The sequence below is a fragment of the Rhinoderma darwinii genome, chromosome 1, assembly GCF_050947455.1.
Source record: "Rhinoderma darwinii isolate aRhiDar2 chromosome 1, aRhiDar2.hap1, whole genome shotgun sequence".
Taxonomy (NCBI): domain Eukaryota; kingdom Metazoa; phylum Chordata; class Amphibia; order Anura; family Rhinodermatidae; genus Rhinoderma; species Rhinoderma darwinii.
Window position 1 is genome coordinate 475,488,777 of NC_134687.1, and position 20,785 is coordinate 475,509,561.

Genomic DNA, 20,785 nt, shown 5'->3' on the forward strand with positions numbered 1-20,785 from the left:
GGTCTTGTTAATTAGTGTGAATTCACACTTAGTATATCATATCTATCTGGTGTGAATGCAAACTTAGTATATCATATCTAGCTGGTGTGAACGCCCGCTTAGTATATCATATCTATCTGGTGTGAACGCACGCTTAGTATATTATATCTAGCTGGTGTGAATGCACACTTAGTATATCATATCTATCTGGTATGAATGCACACTTAGTATATCATATCTATCTGGTGTGAATGCACGCTTAGTATATCATATCTATCTGGTGTGAATGCACACTTAGTATATCATATCTATCTGGTGTGAATGAACACTTGTCTAAATGTACAGTCCCTTGTAAGTGTGAATGCATAATACTGCTTTAGGTGCTGCACTGTTATTTATGGGCGCTAATGCATAAGAAATATATGTGCTGTGTCTCATTTCAGTGTGAATGCACAGTGTCGTAGGTGTTGTGTTTCCACTACTGAGTGTTCATGCACACTTTGCTAGGTATCAGAACTTTACTCAATGTGAATGCACACTTCGCTATCTAGTCCAGGTAGGGACAGAATTTATATGTTTTCACTAGATATTTGGAGTAGTTCTATAATAATTTAATCTAAGTGTATTGGCATTCTTATCTAGTCCTACCTGCCTGGTATCTATAGGAATTATTGGCTTGATTAGCCAATCTTAAAGATTTAATAAAATGAAAATATTTTTTTAAGCGTTCTTGTCCAGGCGAGATCTACTTTAAGTTGTGTAAAAGCAAAAATCCAAATACCGTACTTCTTTATCTACACAGGATTAGGCTTGTAGTGTGATCCTGCTGTTTGTTTGTTAAGGCTTTGTTGTCTGTAACCATGGAAACAGATCTACATAGGAACCGTAGACTCAAAACAGTAGGATATTATTTAAGACTATTAGCAAAGTTACTATATTTCTTATTTTAGAAGAATTTAAGCCAAAAAACAATATGGTTGCAAAGGTGTACATTTCCTTTAGGCCGGATTCACACGAGCGTGTTCGGTATGTGATATACAGACCGCATGCCGGCAGTATTTCCCGGACCGAACACACAGCAGGGAGCCGGACACATAGTTATCTATGATGCCAGGAGTCTCTGCCTTGCTGCGGGAAAACTGTCCCGCACTGAAAACCTGATTACAGTACGGGACAGGACAGTTTTCCCGCAGCAAGGCAGTGACACCTAGCGTCATAGATAACTATGACGATAAGAGCCTGGCTCCCTGCAGCTTTTTTATGCTTGAGTTAAATGACGGTACTTTATATAAACTGGAGACCCTATTTAAAAAGAGGCTCGGTCACCAGATTAAAAATGCCCTATCTCCTACATCATTTTATCGGCGCTGTAATGTAGTTACCAGCAGTGTTTTTTATTTTGAAAAACGATCTTTTTTCAGCAAGTTATGACCTTTACTACATTTATGCAAATTCGTTTCTTAATGCCCATGTGGGCGTTTTTTAACTTTTAACCAAGTGGGCGTATTACAAAGAAGTGTATGACGCTGACCAATCGGCATCATACACTGCTCTCCATTACACCGGAGCTTGTTTTACTGAACAGCGTGATCTCGTGTGACGTCACCTCCGCCCACAGGTCCTTCGTCTCTAGGGAGTTCTATATGCTTACCTGCACTGTGATGCTGCCTCCTCCGATGCTGCTGCTGCAGATCCAACTGTAACTTCTCATACGCCTGGAGACGATCTATGTTCAGTCTTCAGACGCAGGACCTGTGGGCGGAAGTGACGTCACAGCGTGGTCTCGCGAGATCACGCTGTTCAGTGAGTGAAACAAGCTTGGGTGTAATGGAGAGAAGTGTATGATGCGGATTGGTCAGCGTCAAACACTTCTTTGTAATACGCCCACTTGGTTAAAAGGTAAAAAACGCCCACTTGGGCATTAGGAAATGAATTTGCATAAATGTAATAAAAGGTCATAACTTGCTGAAAAAAAGATCGTTTCTCAAAATAAAATTAAAAAAACACTGTTGTTAAGTACATTCCAGCGCCGATAAAATGATGTAGGAGATGGGGCATTTTTAATCTGGTGACAGAGGCTCTTTAAAAGTAGCCTAAAAGTCAACAGAAAAATATGGAGGATTTATAATAAAAAAAAAAAGTTTATTACATTTGAATCCTGCCTTTGCAAATTACAACCAGTATTGAACCAGCAAACACTACTGAATATATTTTTTGGGTATGTATTGTGTTTGAGTTTGTTGCATTAAGACAAATGGTTTCCAATTTTGTCCTATTCAGTAATTTCTCTGCATATACTGTATATGATATGTATATAATTGTATACATACTCAATAAGACTACAAACATTTGTTTTATTTTTTTTACAAAATTTGTGTCTGTATAAATAACGGAAACAAATAGAAATATAACGAAGAGCGACGTTCTTCTGGGGACACAACACTGTGTATATGAGTTATAAACTCTTTCAATAGTTTGTAATAAATGTAAGCTGAATATGAACTGCTGCTCCGTGGTAACCATGTGGATGTCTTTGTGACAAGTGAATTATGACTTTACAGTGGTTTGATACTCGGTTGTTCATTATTAAAGAACGTCCGAGAAGTTCATCTAAGTCTTGTTGTTGTAATTTGCCGAGCAACCGATCCCCCTTCTAAAACATCGCTTTTAATCTCTTCTTCTTTGCCTTCATAACCGGTGGTAATGAGATTTTAAAGGCAGTCCTGTAAAGAGAAACAGATGTCTATCTTAGTTGTTTTTTTCCCTATTTCATTCTACGAGGAATTTTACGGTGAATAAATAAGCAGTGAAATTCCTTTAATCCGATCATTCAGAAAGTCACTTGTTAACTGCATAATAATTTGGAAATTGTTGATAAAAAGCAGAAGACTGAGTAAAGATAATATTTAGTTGATGTCTCATGAAGAACAGCGCTATAGTAGCATATAGTATATATAGTAGCCTTTTTAGCATTTCTTTCTTACTGTAAATGTTATAATTTTTACAAAGTGACTTATGTACTTTTCTACGACCATCTGGTATTGCGGAACATCCGATAATCTGGCAACAATTAGGTCCCATTGTTGCGGGTTAAAAGGAGTTTTTACAGTGACGGTCTATAAACTAGTGTGGGTCTTACATCTAAATTTGCTGCTCAGGGTGCTTTTATGATTGAGGCCACTGAATGGCAATTATTCATTACTGTAACACCCCGAAAGACGTTCGTCGGCTACGCCCCATATAAATCTTTAGAAATGAGACACAAATCTAAAGTTACTTACTCGCAGGTTGTGCAGATCGGACTGAAGTTGCAGAATACTGAAAAAAGAAAAAGGTAAATAAAAACAGTACAAGTGTAAACACACACACACACAGAAATACACAATCACAGAAACACAGTTCATTACTTTACCCGAAAAAGTGAACTTTACAAATAAGTAATTACGTGGCTACATATATAGATTCTAATATCGAGAGTCTAAAGATCCCTAATATGATAGATTCCAAAAATTATTGTGCACACAAGAACAGGAATTTCAAACAAGTATAAAATCCCAAACCCAATAACCTAATCTCAGACTACTGCACTGTTACAATTTTTATACAATAGAGAAGTAGCCGGTTATATTGTTGCAACATCATAGATTAAATACCAACAACAACAAAAAGTATCTATGGAGGGCACCGTGGCACGATCTAAAAAAGGGCTGCCCAATCTTCACATTCTGGTTTCTGCCAAACGCTGCCAACTGAGCAGCCAAACTGCATTTAGCGACACTTAAAATGGATTGTTAAAATAAGCACGTGGAGTAAACTCGCAAATTTCCGGTAAGTTTAACCCCTTAATGACCAGCCTATTTTAGACCTTAATGACCAAACCATTTTTTACGTTTTTCCATAGTTTCATTCAAAGAGCTATACACTTTTTTATTTTTGCGTTGACATAGCTGTATAAGGCCTTGTTTTTTGCAGGACAAGTTGTAATTTTTAATAGCACCATTTTGGGGTACATAGAATTTATTGATTAACTTTTATTAAATTTTTTTGGGGGGAGGGATAGAAATAAAACCTGCAATTTCGCCACACTTTTTTGGATCCTAAATTTACGCCGTTTACCATGTGGTATAAATAACACAATAACTTTATTCAGTGGGTTGTTGCGATTGCAACGATACCAAATTTCTATAGTTTTTGTATTTTTTTACTACATTTACACAGTGAAAACACTTTTTTTTCAAAATTATTTGTTTTTGTGTCTCCATATTTGAAGAGCCATAACTTTTTTATTTTTTCGCCGATGCAGTTGTACGAGGGCTTTTTTTTTGCGGGACGACTTGTAGGTTTTATTGGTACCATTTTGGAGTAGATGCGACTTTTTGATCACTTTTTATAAAAAAAATTTTTAAGGCTGGATTCAAAGAAAACAGCAATTTTCGCATTGTTTTTTTAATTTTTATTTTACGACGTTCACCGTGCGGGTTAAACGATGTAATAAGTTTATAGTTGGGGTCATTACGGACACGGCGATACCAAATATGTGTAACTTTTTTACTTTATTTTTTCATAATAAAGCAGTTTGTAAGGGAAAAAAGTGGATTTTTCCTTTTTTTTTCCACTTAAACTTTTTTTACTAGTCCCACTAGTGGACTTCACTATGCGATTATCCGATCGGATTTATAATACACTGCAATACTTCTGTATTGCAGTGTATTATGCCTGTCCATGTAAAACGGACAGGCATCTGCATGGCCATGCCTCTGGCATAGCCTAGCAGGCATACACTACAGGCAGACATGGGGGCCTTTATTAGAACCCCGGCTGCCATCGGAGACACAGAATCTGGGCGATCTTATCGCCGGGTGTCGGTGGGATGAGAGGGAGCTCCCTCCCTCTCCCCAAAACCACTCAGATGCAGCGCTCACTATTGAGCGCCGCATCTGAGGGGTTAATCGGGTGAGATCGATACGGATATCGATCTCACCCGTTCCAGCAGGGATGCCCCCAGCTACCTCTGGTAGCTGAGAGCAGGGAGATTTAACGGCTCCCTGCTCGGTTTATTTCGATGCATCGGAATAAAGCCCGTTAGTGGCCGCCATAAAAAACACTATGGGGCGGTCACTAATGGGTTAAACCGACCGGTGTTATTCTAGTACTGTAGTGTTGTTATAGTAATTTAGTATTATAGTTATGTAGTATTGTTATAGTAATGTACTATTGTTATAGTAATGTACTATTGTTATAGTAATGTAGTATTATACTAATGTAGTATTATTATAGTAATGTAGTATTGTTCTAGTAATGTAGCATTATTCTAGTATTATAGTAGTATGTAGTAGTATTATTATTATTATTATAGTAATGTAGTATTAGTATTATTATTATAGTAATGTAGAATACTTAGAATACTAAGTCATAGAATAAGGTTGCGTTCACATATCAGTTGTATCAGCATCAGCTTTTTTGTCTCTCAAGTGATTACAACTGATGCAAAAATGTATCAGTTGCCATCAGGCTTTTTCACGATTTTTACTACAAAACCATAAGTTGTCATCAGTTTTTATCACAATGGTCTACAAAATGGTAGTCTAGGCTCTGAAAATGTGCCCCTGTATATAGTGCCACACACCCCCTGTAGATAATACCGCAGTGCCCTCTGTAGATAGAGCCACACACTCCCTGTAGCTAATGCCACAGTTCCCTCTGTATATAGTGCCACACAACCACTGCAGATAATGCTGCAGTGCCCTCTGTATATAATGCCAGAGTACCCCCTATAGATAATGTCATACAACCCCCTGTAGATAGCACCACACAGCGTCCCCTGTAGATGGCGCAACACACACACCCCTGTAGAGAATGCCGCAGTGCCCACTGTAGATGTAACACAGCCCCCTGTAGATAGCATCACATGTAGAGTGCCACATAGCACCCCCTGTAGATAGTGCCACCCCCACTGTATATAGTGATACCCCCCTTCCCCTGTAGATAGCGCCACTGAAGGTCCCTCTAGCAGAGGAATCCCTGGCCAGAGCATTGCAGACGCTGTGGCCGGGGATTCTCTCTCGAAGGACTCCCATGTCAAGGGCTTCTCCGAGCACAGCGCTTAAAGCAATGCTGTGCCCGGGGAATTATCGGCAAGCGGAGGAGCTCCCTCTGCTCCTCCGCTCTGAACTCATTCTGAAGCAAGGTCCTGATCGTTCCCTGCTTCAGTATGAAGTTCAACTGTGTCTGCGTCCTGAGGACGCAAACAGTTGACAGCGGGACATACCCCAGGCCGCACGGAGCAGTGGGACACCGCCCAGAATCCGGGACTGTCCCGCTAAATCCAGGATGGGTGGGAAGGTAGTCGTCAGAGTCTCCGCCAGGAGCGGAATCCCTGGCAGTGCTATGACTGGGGATTCCGCTCCTAGCTCACATCCACCTTCTGGCTGGGTGCTGCCAGAAGGTGGATGCGGCAGCACCCGGCGTTCATCCGGCCACAATTAAAGTAGATAGGATATGGCGCCGAACCTTCCTGGGAACCGGAACCAAAAACGTTACAGGAAACGTTTTTGGATCCGGCGCCGTATGGTGCAACAACGGATGTCCCTTGTTCCAGAACAGATCCCATAGAAAGCTATGGGATCCATTCTAGCATCAGTTTGCCTCCGGCTTTTCTTCAACACGCCGGAGGTAAACTGAAGAGGACGCTGGACATATGTGAACGGCCCCTTAGACAGAAAATCACTCAATGTCGATTGAAACATTAGTAGATCGTAATGGTCAGATAGTGTGCAATCCTGAAAAAATTTTTAGTTGTCTTTAGGGATTTCTACTATAAATTATATAATTTTCATAGTAATAAGGATACTAAAAGCCCCTCTAGTGATGCTATAGATAATTTCCTAGAGAATTTAAGTCTCCAAAAGCTAAATGAGAAACAGCAAGCGGAATTAAATCAAGTGATAACTATACAAGAGGTGGAAAGTGTAATTAGATCACTAAAAAACACAGAATCTCCTGGGCCGGATGTTTATATAAATGAGTATTATAAAGAATTTATTACATTACTGTCACCTCATCTTACAAATCTTTTTAATCAATTCTCGAAAGGGGTTATTTCTCCTGCTTCCGAATGCTGGAAGCTAGAATTGTCACAATTCAGAAGGAAGGAAAGGATGCTCTCTTGCCGGAAAATTACCGCCTTATAGCGTTGCTAAACGGAGATCTTAAAATCCTTGCGTCGGTCTTGGCAAAAAGACTCTCCGCAGTATCGGATGGTCTAGTTGACCAAGTAGGCTTTATTCCTGGGAATCACATTCGAGATGCTACAAGACGGGTTATAGATTTGGTTCAGCTAGTGGGGGGCCTCCGGGTGCCCCAGTCTCTTCTTGTCTTTAGACGCTGAAAAGGAGTTTGACAGGGTACACTGGGGCTTCCTGGAGGCAACCCTGTGTAAATTTGGCTTAAATGGCCCGTTTCTCCAGGCTATACTTTCTTTATAGTAGTCCCACAGCAAGGGTGTACACTGCAGGAACGCTCTCTGACCCATTTATTATATCTAATGGCACTCGTCAGGGATGCCCTCTTTCTCCCTTAGTCTTTAAAGTGTAGCTAAACGTTTGACAAACTTCTGACATGTCATAAGTTTGGATTGGTGGGGGTTCGAGCACTGAGAGCCCCACCAATCCAAACTTCTGACAACGTTCAGCTACACTTTAACCTAATGATAGAACCCCTGGCCCAGGCAATTAGATTGAGTAAGGAGATCCAGGGAATGAAATGTCGTGGCGAAGACTTTCGTATTGGTCTATATGCAGATGACATTGTGATCTCATGTGCTGACCCCGTAAGGTCACTACGAGGTCTTAAAGAAATAATTAATATTTACTCCTCAGTGTCATTTTATAGACTAAACGAAAGAAAATGGCATATTCTTCTACTTAATTCTACGGCTAAAATTAAATCTGCTCTGAAGTCAGAATTTTCTTTTATATGGGATGCCGATGGGTTCCCATATTTAGGCATACAGAGATCATATTCATCTGAACTAACGATGAAATATAACTATATAACTTTAAATTAAACTGGTAAATTCAGATCTCAAAATCAATAGTCCACTTTCTTGGATTGCCAGAATAAACACAGTGAAAATGAAAATACTTCCCTGATCCTGTATACCTTTAGATGTATCCCGCTCCAGTTCTCTAATACAGCTATGAGGGAGTTACAAAGATTAATTTTATAATTCATCTGGGCGAAAAAGAAAGCAAGAAGAAACTAGAAAACCCGCTATGCTCCACTGGTAAAGGGAGGTATGGGTGTCCCCGATATCAGAAGAAATTCGTTGGGCAATATTCATTGAACCAAAAAAGATTCTTTGCAACCCCCTACATGAAAAAAATGGGCCTATTTGGAATCATTATTCTGTGGCATTAACCCTTTATATGTGAATATTTACATTTAATAAAAAAAATATCCCCCTATTACTCTACAAAAGCGACAAGGTTTGCCAGGAATAAATATGTCGCAATAAACCTTGGCAATTAATTAAAACTTGCGGATTTCCATTTGGATTACTGTACATTTTGAATTCAGGAGTTCGCTATCACAAAATGGAAACCATTAGGAATTAACACTCTTGAGGATTTGATTATAGATTCAAAAATGACATATTTCTCAGAGATTTGATCTTACAGCTTTTTTTCTTATATTAGACTAAGTGATTATGTTAGAACTTATAATGTAATCTCACGGATATTTAACGTCTCAAAAATTTAATTATTTCAGTGAATTTCTACAGAATTTGAAAAAAAAAAAAAAGGGGTGAAATATAAATTTTATACTCAGAACTAATGAGTAATAATCAGACAACCAAAACTGGATATATGATAGCTTGGGAGAGAGATATGGGAAAGTCCTTCTCGCCCTTTGCTTGGATTCAAGCAATGAGATGGTCAAGCAGTCATATTTATTGTATAAATCATCTAGAATCACTACGGAAATTGCAATTAGGATGGTATCGGTCTCCTTCAAGAATAGCCAAAGCGTTTAAGAATTATTCTGAGCTATATTGGAGTGTTTGCCAAGAGAAAGGCAGGCTATTTCATATATGGTGGGAATGTCCAACAATTTCTGGGTACTGGCGAGAGATATTTGAATAGCAAAAATCGGTAAGATTATTATTAAACCAAAACCGGAATTAGCATTGCTTCATCTTCTGTTTCTAACTATCCCAGTTAGATATAGATGGGTATTTAGCAGGGTCAGAGCAGTATTAGCGTCTAAATGGAAATGTAGGGAATCTCCACAAGAGAGGAGTGAACCAATATCTTTTATATGAAAAGTGTATGCAGGAACATGCGGCTATTCATGTGAAATTGCTTCCAGAAAAGTGCGGCTTGTTGGACAAATAATCTACTCACCTCATTTTAAAATATTTTTATACTACTTGCCAATAAGAGATGTAAATGAGGCCTTGTTTTTTTTTTTCTGTATTGTTATGTGTTGCAGGTGTTTGGGAATGGGTAGGAAGAGAACATTGTTTTATGTTCTCAGAAAATGTATGTATTTTTATGATTATCTACAATGTGGAATTTTGTAAAATAATATTTGTAAAATAAGAAAAAAAAAGTAATATAGTAATGTAGTATTGTTATTCTAGTAATGTAGTATTCTAGTAATTTTGTGTTCTAGTAATGTAGGATTGTTATAGTAATGTGGTATTATAGTAATGTAGTATTATTTTAGTAATGTAGGATTATTTTAGTAATGTAGCATTATTTTAGTATTATAGTAAGGTAGTATTATAGTAATGTAGTATTGTTATAGTAATGTAGGATTATAGTAATGCAGTATTGTTATAGTAATGTAGGATTATAGTAATGCAGTATTGTTATAGTAATGTAGGATTATAGTAATGCAGTATTGTTATAGTAATGTAGGATTATAGTAATACTATAGTAATATAGTATTATTATAGTAATGTAGTATTATAGTAATGTAGTATTATTATAGTAAGGTAGTATTATAGTAATGTAGTATCGTTATAGTAATGTAATGTAGTATTATTATAGTAAGGTAGTATTATAGTAATGTAGTATCGTTATAGTAATGTAGGATTATAGTAATGTAGTATCGTTATAGTAATGTAGTATTATTATAGTAAGGTAGTATTATAGTAATGTAGTATCGTTATAGTAATGTAGGATTATAGTAATGTATTATAATTATAGTAATGTAGTATTATAATAGTAATGTAGGATTATAGTAATACTATAGTAATATAGTATTATTATAGTAATGTAGTATTCTTATAGTAATGTAGTAGTATTATAGTAATGTAGTATTCTTATAGTAATGTAGTATTATTATAGTAATGTAGTATTATAGTAATGTAGTATCGTTATAGTAATGTAGGATTATAGTAATGTAGTATTATTATAGTAAGGTAGTATTATAGTAATGTAGTATCGTTATAGTAATGTAGGATTATAGTAATGTAGTATCGTTATAGTAATGTAGTATTATTATAGTAAGGTAGTATTATAGTAATGTAGTATCGTTATAGTAATGTAGGATTATAGTAATGTATTATAATTATAGTAATGTAGTATTATAATAGTAATGTAGGATTATAGTAATACTATAGTAATATAGTATTATTATAGTAATGTAGTATTCTTATAGTAATGTAGTAGTATTATAGTAATGTAGTATTCTTATAGTAATGTAGTATTATTATAGTAATGTAGTATTATAGTAATGTAGTATTCTTATAGTAATGTAGGATTATAGTAATACTATAGTAATATAGTATTATTATAGTAATGTAGTATTATAGTAATGTAGTATTATTATAGTAATGTAGTATTATAGTAATGTAGTATTCTTATAGTAATGTAGGATTATAGTAATACTATAGTAATATAGTATTATTATAGTAATGTAGTATTATAGTAATGTAGTATTCTTATAGTAATGTAGTATTCTTATAGTAATGTAGTATTATAGTAATGTAGTATTCTTATAGTAATGTAGGATTATAGTAATATAGTATTATTATAGTAATGTAGGATTATAGTAATGTAGTATCGTTATAGTAATGTAGTATTATTATAGTAAGGTAGTATTATAGTAATGTAGTATCGTTATAGTAATGTAGGATTATAGTAATGTAGTATTATTATAGTAATGTAGGATTATAGTAATACTATAGTAATATAGTATTATTATAGTAATGTAGTATTCTTATAGTAATGTAGTATTCTTATAGTAATGTAGTATTATAGTAATATAGTATTATTATAGTAATGTAGTATTGTTATAGTAAGGTAGTATTATAGTAATGTAGTATTATTATAGTAAGGTAGTATTATAGTAATGTAGTATCGTTATAGTAATGTAGGATTATAGTAATGTAGTATTATTATAGTAAGGTAGTATTATAGTAATATAGTATCGTTATAGTAATGTAGTATTATTATAGTAATGTAGTATTATTATAGTAAGGTAGTATTATAGTAATGTAGTATCATTATAGTAATGTATTATAATTATAGTAATGTAGTATTATAATAGTAATGTAGGATTATAGTAATACTATAGTAATATAGTATTATTATAGTAATGTCTTATTATAGTAATGTAGTATTCTTATAGTAATGTAGTATTATTATAGTAATGTAGTATTATAGTAATGTAGTATTCTTATAGTAATGTAGGATTATAGTAATACCATAGTAATATAGTATTATTATAGTAATGTAGTATTATAGTAATGTAGTATTCTTATAGTAATGTAGTATTATTATAGTAATGTAGTATTATAGTAATGTAGTATTCTTATAGTAATGTAGGATTATAGTAATACTATAGTAATATAGTATTATTATAGTAATGTAGGATTATAGTAATGTAGTATTATTATAGTAAGGTAGTATTATAGTAATGTAGTATCGTTATAGTAATGTAGGATTATAGTAATGTAGTATCGTTATAGTAATGTAGGATTATAGTAATGTATTATAATTATAGTAATGTAGTATTATAATAGTAATGTAGGATTATAGTAATACTATAGTAATATAGTATTATTATAGTAATGTAGTATTATAGTAATGTAGTATTCTTATAGTAATGTAGTATTATTATAGTAATGTAGTATTATAGTAATGTAGTATTCTTATAGTAATGTAGCATTATAGTAATACCATAGTAATATAGTATTATTATAGTAATGTAGTATTATAGTAATGTAGTATTCTTATAGTAATGTAGTATTATAGTAATGTAGTATTCTTATAGTAATGTAGGATTATAGTAATACTATAGTAATATAGTATTATTATAGTAATGTAGGATTATAGTAATGTAGTATCGTTATAGTAATGTAGTATTATTATAGTAAGGTAGTATTATAGTAATGTAGTATCGTTATAGTAATGTAGGATTATGGTAATGTAGTATTATAATAGTAATGTAGGATTATAGTAATACTATAGTAATATAGTATTATTATAGTAATGTAGTATTATAGTAATGTAGTATTCTTATAGTAATGTAGTATTATAGTAATGTAGGATTATAGTAATGTAGAATTTTAGTATTATAGTAATGTAGTATTATAGTAAGGTAGTATTATAGTAATGTAGTATTATAGTAAGGTAGGATTATAGTAATACTATAGTAATATTATAGTAATGTAGGATTATAGTAATGTAGAATTTTAGTATTATAGTAATGTAGTATTATAGTAAGGTAGTATTATAGTAATGTAGTATTATTATAGTAATGTAGTATTATAGTAATGTAGTATTGTTCTAGTAATGTAGGATTATGGTAATGTAGTATTATAATAGTAATGTAGGATTATAGTAATACTATAGTAATATAGTATTATTATAGTAATGTAGTATTATAGTAATGTAGTATTCTTATAGTAATGTAGTATTATAGTAATGTAGTATTCTTATAGTAATGTAGTATTATAGTAAGGTAGTATTATAGTAATGTAGTATTATAGTAAGGTAGGATTATAGTAATACTATAGTAATATTATAGTAATGTAGGATTATAGTAATGTAGAATTTTAGTATTATAGTAATGTAGTATTATAGTAAGGTAGTATTATAGTAATGTAGTATTATTATAGTAATGTAGTATTATAGTAATGTAGTATTATTATAGTAATGTAGTATTATAGTAATGTAGTATTCTTATAGTAATGTAGGATTATAGTAATACTATAGTAATATAGTATTATTATAGTAATGTAGGATTATATTAATGTAGAATTTTAGTATTATAGTAATGTAGTATTATAGTAAGGTAGTATTATAGTAATGTAGTATTATTATAGTAATGTAGGATTATAGTAATGTAGTATTATAATAGTAATGTAGGATTATAGTAATACTATAGTAATGTAGTAGTGTTATAGTAGTACAAATAACTGATTCACAATAATTTTGTATTGTATCAAATTTGAAAGTAATACGGCCCGTCAACTTCCCATTTTTTTGATGTGCGGCCCATTTACCAGGCCGAGTTTGAGACCCCTGCTCTAGGCAAAACGTATACACTGGGTTATGCCAAATGCCTAGTACCTGAAGGGGCGAGCTTGACACAGAACACCAAATGCTTGTGTAATGTACCGCCTAGCTGAGACCCTGCACTCTGCACAACACAGTGTATTCATTGTTCCTTTAAAGAGGCTCGGTCACCAGATTTTGCAACCCCGATCTGCTATTGCAGCAGATAGGCGCTGCAATGTAGATTACAGTAACGTTTTTATTTTTTAAAAATGAGCATTTTTGGCCAAGTTATGACCATTTTTGTATTTATGCAAATGAGGCTTGCAAAAGTCCAAGTGGGCGTGTTTACAGTAAAAGTCCAAGTGGGCGTGTATTATGTGTGTACATCGGGGCGTTTTTACTACTTTTACTAGCTGGGCGTTCTGACGAGAAGTATCATCCACTTCTCTTCAGAACGCCCAGCTTCTGGCAGTGCAGACACAGCCGTGTTCTCGAGAGATCACGCTCTGTCGTCGCTCACAGGTCCTGCATCGTGTCGGACGAGCGAGGACACATCGGCACCAGAGGCTACAGTTGATTCTGCAGCAGCATCGGCGTTTGCAGGTAAGTCGATGTAGCTACTTACCTGCAAACGCTGATGCTGCTGCAGAATCAACTGTAGCCTCTGGTGCCGATGTGGCCGACATGATGCAGGACCTGGGGCAGGAAGTGAGTGACGTCACAGCGTGATCTCTCGAGAACACGGCTGTGTCTGCACTGCCAGAAGCTGGGCGTTCTGAAGAGAAGTGGATGATACTTCTCGTCAGAACGCCCAGCTAGTAAAAGTAGTAAAAACGCCCCGATGTACATACATAATACACGCCCACTTGGACTTTTAGTTTAAACACGCCCACTTGGACTTTTGCAAGCCTCATTTGCATAAATACAAAAATGGTCATAACTTGGCCAAAAATGCTTGTTTTTAAAAAATAAAAACGTTACTGTAATCTACATTGCAGCGCCTATCTGCTGCAATAGCAGATAGGGGTTGCAAAATCTGGTGACAGAGCCTCTTTAAATAGTTAAACCTTTATACTTTGCTGATTCTTACTTGATAAACAGACCGAGCAAACATAACCAATTTCTATCAGGTTGCGATGGCAGAAACATGCTGCCCTGTAATCCACGTGAACAGGAGGGGGAAGATTCAGCTGCAACCTTTGATCCGGATCAGGAAGAAAAACCCACTATTGAACAAAGAATACAGATGTCAAATAAAGGGCATAATGTCCTGTCCGTCTGGAAACAAAACACTTTAAGATATAAATGGAGAAGATAACGTCATGTACAAATTTAGTAAAGTCTTTACAAAGTTGCTTAACTCTCCATGTAAATGCTGTGTTATGGTTTAAAAGCGAAGTGCTCCTTTACGATGGAGTGTTTGATATAAGATCAGATTCTACTATGAAATATAAAGGCATGTAATGACCAGAAGTCACCGCACTGGCAGATGAAAGACACAGGCCCTCATAATGTGGAATATCTTACCAGCAAGTACTGCAGCAGGGAGTTCAATTGTGGGATCTTCAGATATAGGCCACCTGTTATGTCACAGGCCTGGAAACACAAATAGAACGGGCAAGTACACACAAAAGCCACTTAGATAGGACTTTCCAAAAGCCGACTGAGGATATATATCTCTAGCTTGTCAATATAATGTATAGAAATATTAAAACTCAATTACTCATTCTTCATATAAGTGACATGATTAGCTAGAAATCACCTATTAGTGTATTTTTGTTGACTTGTAATGCCTTAACCCCTTAATGACCGCCGATAAGCCTTTTCACGGCGGTCATTAATGGGCTTTATTCTACAGCGCCGCTATTCCACGGCGCTGCTGTAGAATAAAGTAAACAGAGCAGGGAGCTGTCAAATCTCCCTGCTCTCAGCTGCTAGAGAAAGCTGAGGGCTGGGAGCGTCCCTGCTCTGCCGGGTGAGATCGATATTAGTATCGATCTCACCCGTTTAACCCTTCAGATGCGGTGCACAATAGCGTGCACCGCATCTGAATGGTTTTGGAGAGAGGGAGGGAGCTCCCTCTCTCTCCCACCGACACCCGGCGATAAAATCGCCGAGTGTCTGTGTCTTCTATGGCAGCCGGGGGTCTAATAAAGGCCCCCAGGTCTGCCTGGAGCGAATGCCTGCTAGATCATGCCGCAGGCATGACCTAGCAGATGCCTGTCCGTTTTAAACGGACAGGCAGTAATACACTGCAATACAAAAGTATTGCAGTGTATTATAATAGCGATCGGGGGATAGTGAAGTCCCCTAGTGGGACTAGTAAAAAAGTAAAAAAAAGTTTAATAAAGTTAATTTTAAAAAAAAGTGAAAAAAACAAATGAAAAACCCACCATTTCCCCTTACAAAATGCTTTACTATTAAAAAAAACTACAATAAAGCAAAAAAGTTACACATATTTGGTATCGCTGCGTCCGTAACGACCCCCACTATAAAGCTATTATATTACTTAACCCGCACGGTGAACGGCGTAAAAAATAAAATAAAAAACAATGGAAAAAATTGCTGTTTTCTGTTAATCCTAACTTTAAAAAAATGTGATAAAAAGTGATCAAAAAGTCGCATCTACTCTCAAATAGTACCAATAAAAACTGCAAGTCGTCCCGCAAAAAACAAGACCTTATACAGCTATGCCGACGCAAAAATAAAAAAGTTATAGCTCTTCGAATGTGACAATGGAAAAATGTAAAAAATGGCTTGGACATTAGGGCCCAGAATGCAAGCAGGGGGAAGGGGTTAAAGAGGGTCTGTCACCAGATTCTCAAATCCCTATCTCCTATTGCATGTGATCGGCGCTGCAATGTAGATAACAGTAAAGTTTTTTTTTTAGTTTTTTTTAAAACGTTCATTTTTGGCCAAATTATGAGCTATTTTATATTTATGCAAATGAGCTTTGAAATGGACAACTGGGCGTGTATTTTTTCGTATGTCCAACTGGGCGTGTATTGTGTTTTTAACTGGGCGTGTTTACTTGTTTTACTAGCTGGGCGTTGTGAATAGAAGTGTATGATGCTGACGAATCAGTGACCAATCAGCATCATGCACTCCTCTCCATGCATTTACACAGCAGCGTCACGTTCTTACTAGAACGATGTGCAGCCAAATACACAGACATTAACGTTAATCAAGTGTCCCGATAATGAATACACATGACCTCCAGCCTGGACGTCATGTGTATTCAGAATCCTGACACTTCTGAATCTTTTCTGTGAGATTCCAGCAAGGGAAACGAAATCTCGTTTACCTCGTAATCCCGCGAGATTACGCGTGGTTTGCTGGAAGCTCACAGAAAAGATTCAGAAGTGTCAGGATTCTGAATACACATGACGTCCAGGCTGGAGGTCATGTGTATTCATTATCAGGACACTTGTGTATGTGGCTGCACATCGTTCTAGTAAGAACGTGATGTTGCTGTGTAAATGAATGGAGAGGAGTGTATGACGCTGACTGGTCACTGATTGGTCAGCGTCATACACATAAACACGCCCAGATAAAAACACAATACACGCCCAGTTGGACATACGAAAAAAAACACGCCCAGTTGGACATACGAAAAAAAAACGCCCAGTTGTCCATTTCAAAGCTCATTTGCATATATATATATATATATATATATATAAAGAAAGAAGATTTGCAGAACTCCAATGTGAAAAAAGTGGTGGTTTATTCAATCCAAGAACAACAGCAACGTTTCAATCCTACAATAGGATCTTTATCAAGCCAGGCTTGATAAAGATCCTATTGTAGGATTGAAACGTTGCTGTTGTTCTTGGATTGAATAAACCACCACTTTTTTCACATTGGAGTGCTGCAAATCTTCTTTCTTTATATACCAATACACGTCCGAGGATCGGGACGTTTTGCTGGGCACCTGATCGATTGATTCCGTGTGAGTGCTGCTGCTTTCTTGTTTGCTATATATATATATATATGTATATATATATATATATATATATATATATATATATATATAAAATAGCTCATAACTTGGCCAAAAATGAATGTTTTTAAAAAAAAAAAAACACGTTACTGTTCTCTACATCGCAGCGCCGATCACATGCAATAGGAGATAGGGATTTGATCATCTGGTGACAGAGCCTCTTTAAATCTTTGTAGTAGTGAATTGATGGAGTTTATATGAACACATGAATAACATCCTGATGCACTTATTTCAGAGAGACAGGAGTTCTGATCAATGGGGCTCCGAGTGCAGAGATCCCCACCGTTGCTGATACAAAGGTGCAGAAAGACGACTCTCCATCTTTGGCTGTGATCGGCGCTCCTTGTCAGGCTGATGATTAGAAAACTCAAAAAGACATCCTATGTGAGCCCATCGTCAACCTAATGAAGAGCGCCAATGACAGCCAAAGGTGCAGCGTGCTCGGTTGAGTGCTTCTGCACCTTCATTTTAGCGAGGGGGTGGGGGTCTCAGCACCCGTACCCCACCGATCAACACTTCTGATATGTCGCTATAACAGATCAATAGTTTTGTATTAAGTGCAGATACTCTTTAATACCATAGTCAAGCACTCAGAATTATGTCTAATACAATACCTGCTGTAGTAGTCCAGAATCGGTGTCCAGCACACATGCATCAATGAGAATGTTCTGAGGATAACAAACAAGAAGAAGAAGAAGAATTATTGACTTTTTATTTCAAGCACAGCAACAAGGGAGTTCTATAGATTTTCTTTGAAAAGATTTCCTTTACGGTTATTTAAAAATCCTGCAGTGTGGTCTTGGCAACCTTCTAAGTGCCCAGCGGTAACATTAATAATTGGTTATCTATGGAGACTGACCAATGCTTTGAAAGGCTGGAATTAATCTTGTTTGATCTGTATGTTTTCCCTGAGAAATGGCAGATGTCTGGCCAACGCTTGTCTCTCTTCACCCATAAAAAAACCTGCACATTTGGGGCTGATGGCTGTGAGATAAATACGTATATGTCCAGCTTAAAGGCCATGTACACCTATGAATTAGTGTTGTTTTTTTTTTAAATAAAAAAAATGTGTGTATCAGTGTGCTTGGTGCAACTTTATAATTACTTATTATTAAAAATTATTTTTACTTTTTGAGATACAGCCGCTTTGTATTCTGTATACAGAGCCACTGACCTGACAAATTCAGGTTTCAGCGGTAGATACAGCTGCTCTGTCTACAGGACACAAAGCAGCTGTATCTCAATAAGCAAAAATATTTTTTAATAAAAATTATTTAGAAAGTTGCACCAAACACACTGATTTTTTTTTCTCAAAAATGTCAAAGATTTCAAAAGGTGTACATAGCCTTTAAGAATCAACCACAAGATTTTTACACGCGTTGAAACTAAGTCTCCCTGAGCAAGAGAGACAACGCAGGACCCTGCACTTACCTGTTTTTGAGCTGCAAATATGACATTCATGAAGTTCATGTACTGTAAAGCACTGTCTTCTGCGGCCTTTATCACCTACAGAAAGACAGATTAAATGGAGAGATCTATGTAAATGTGTACTCCTAAGCATCTGCATACTCACCAGTATTCTGGATTTCACCTCCTCTCCAGCTGTGGGGTGAAGAAGAAAAGAACCCAGAAATGATATTCATGCAGAGACTACAGAATGATCAATCAATGCAAACAATTACATTCCATACATAATACCTTTCGTTTCTTTGCTTATCCTGTTAATATCTAGAACATTTATGATAAGGAAACAATATGACGAAACATCGTTGCATCCATCATTCTCAATGACACTGTATTCAGTAATGTACATTCAAAATGAATTAGTCACAAGTGATTGCTTAGTATGAAGCAAGTGTAAGGAGAGCAATAGATACCACATACTCTTAATGGTAAACCGGATGTTCACTGTTGAGAAGCTTAGTGGTCCATGAAGGAGTAAGGGTCCTCCAACACGGCCCGTGTAAAGGAGCGCCGATCAACGAGCTCGTCTGCTCCTTTCACAAGGACCTACGTATGGGGACGAGTACTCGTTACTCCGACCGCTCGTCCTCACACATTTCTATCACGTCGGCAGCGCGTCTCCCTGTTTACACAGGAAGATGGGGTGACGACACATGGTACATGTAGTTTATTGAACTTTTCTAAACTTTTTTTGGGAAAGGAATAGAAAAAATACCAGCAATTCTGCCATTATTTTTTGCATTTTAAATTTACGACGTTCATCGTGCAGAATAAATAACATGTTACCTTTATTCTATGGGTTGATACAATTACGGCAATACCGTATATGTATAGGCTTTTTTGTGTTTTACTACTTTTCTACAATAAAAATACTTTTAAATGAAAAATATTTTGTTTTTGCATCGCTGCATTCCCAGAGCCATAACTTTTGTATTTTTCCATCGATGTAGCCGTATGGGGCTTGTTTTCTGCAGAACGAGATGGAGTTTTCAATGCTACCATTTTGGGGTACATGGGACTTTTTGATTAACCTTTATGAAAGTTTTTATGGAAAAAAAAAATGCAATTCCGTAGTTTTTTTACACTAAGGCTAAATTCACATTTAGTTTTTACTGCATGTCTGACGTTTTGAAATGAAAAAAAACTGTGTCAAAACGTGTACCGCAGCATGTACATTTCTATGATCACGACAGATGCCCTAATAGTATAGTTTGTGCATACGTTTTGCCTGCGGACGTTCTATCCTGTTTTTTCCCCCAAGTCCTGAAAAGCGGAGTCTACTCCGCTTTTCTGTAATTTTCCAAAACGTATACCACACTTATACGCTTTTATCCAAATTGGAGTTAATGGTGACGTACAGACGATGTATGCATACGTAAAACTTATACGTTTTTGTCACCACATATGGGAAATCTTGACTTTACAAAGTTTGATTTAGCTCAAGAACAAAAAAAAGTATACGTTTTTAGAAGAACGGACACAAACGTATAAAAGCGTATACTACAAAAAACGTAAGCGTATGTTACAAATGCATACGTTTTTGTAACTTTAAAAACATATACGTCGTCGTATACCACAAACGTGTGCACAAAACGAGATGTGAACTTAACCTAACAAAATAAAACAACTTTTTTTGGAAAAAATGGTTGTAGAATTTTTATACCGCGCACTGTTTTTTGATTAATTTTATTTCACATTAATTATATTCCTTAGTTCCATCAGGGGACTTTACTATGCAAACTTTTGATCACTTATATAATACTTAGTATACCTCTGGCATGCCCTAATATTCATATAGCCAGGTGGCCTTTACTAGGCCCCTGGCTGC

The 20,785-nt window shown here is 35.8% G+C and overlaps 1 protein-coding gene across 4 annotated transcripts in view; it reads right to left on the minus strand.

Moving 5' to 3' along the window:
- Positions 1-2,313: 2,313 nt before the first annotated feature.
- Positions 2,314-20,785, minus strand: part of GTF2H3 (general transcription factor IIH subunit 3) — a 38,461-nt gene continuing 19,989 nt past the window's right edge. For 3 of the 4 annotated variants that reach the window (XM_075833799.1, XM_075833808.1, XM_075833818.1), the window contains exons 6-13: positions 19,192-19,221; positions 19,067-19,095; positions 18,925-18,999; positions 18,108-18,161; positions 15,021-15,089; positions 14,584-14,719; positions 3,261-3,297; positions 2,314-2,702 (exon numbers count right to left, since the gene is read on the minus strand). In XM_075833799.1, coding sequence (XP_075689914.1) covers positions 2,633-2,702; positions 3,261-3,297; positions 14,584-14,719; positions 15,021-15,089; positions 18,108-18,161; positions 18,925-18,999; positions 19,067-19,095; positions 19,192-19,221 — 500 coding nt within the window. In that variant the 3' untranslated portion in view covers positions 2,314-2,632. The remainder of the gene's footprint in view (positions 2,703-3,260; positions 3,298-14,583; positions 14,720-15,020; positions 15,090-18,107; positions 18,162-18,924; positions 19,000-19,066; positions 19,096-19,191; positions 19,222-20,785) is intronic. The other variant, XM_075833827.1, reaches the window with a different exon arrangement.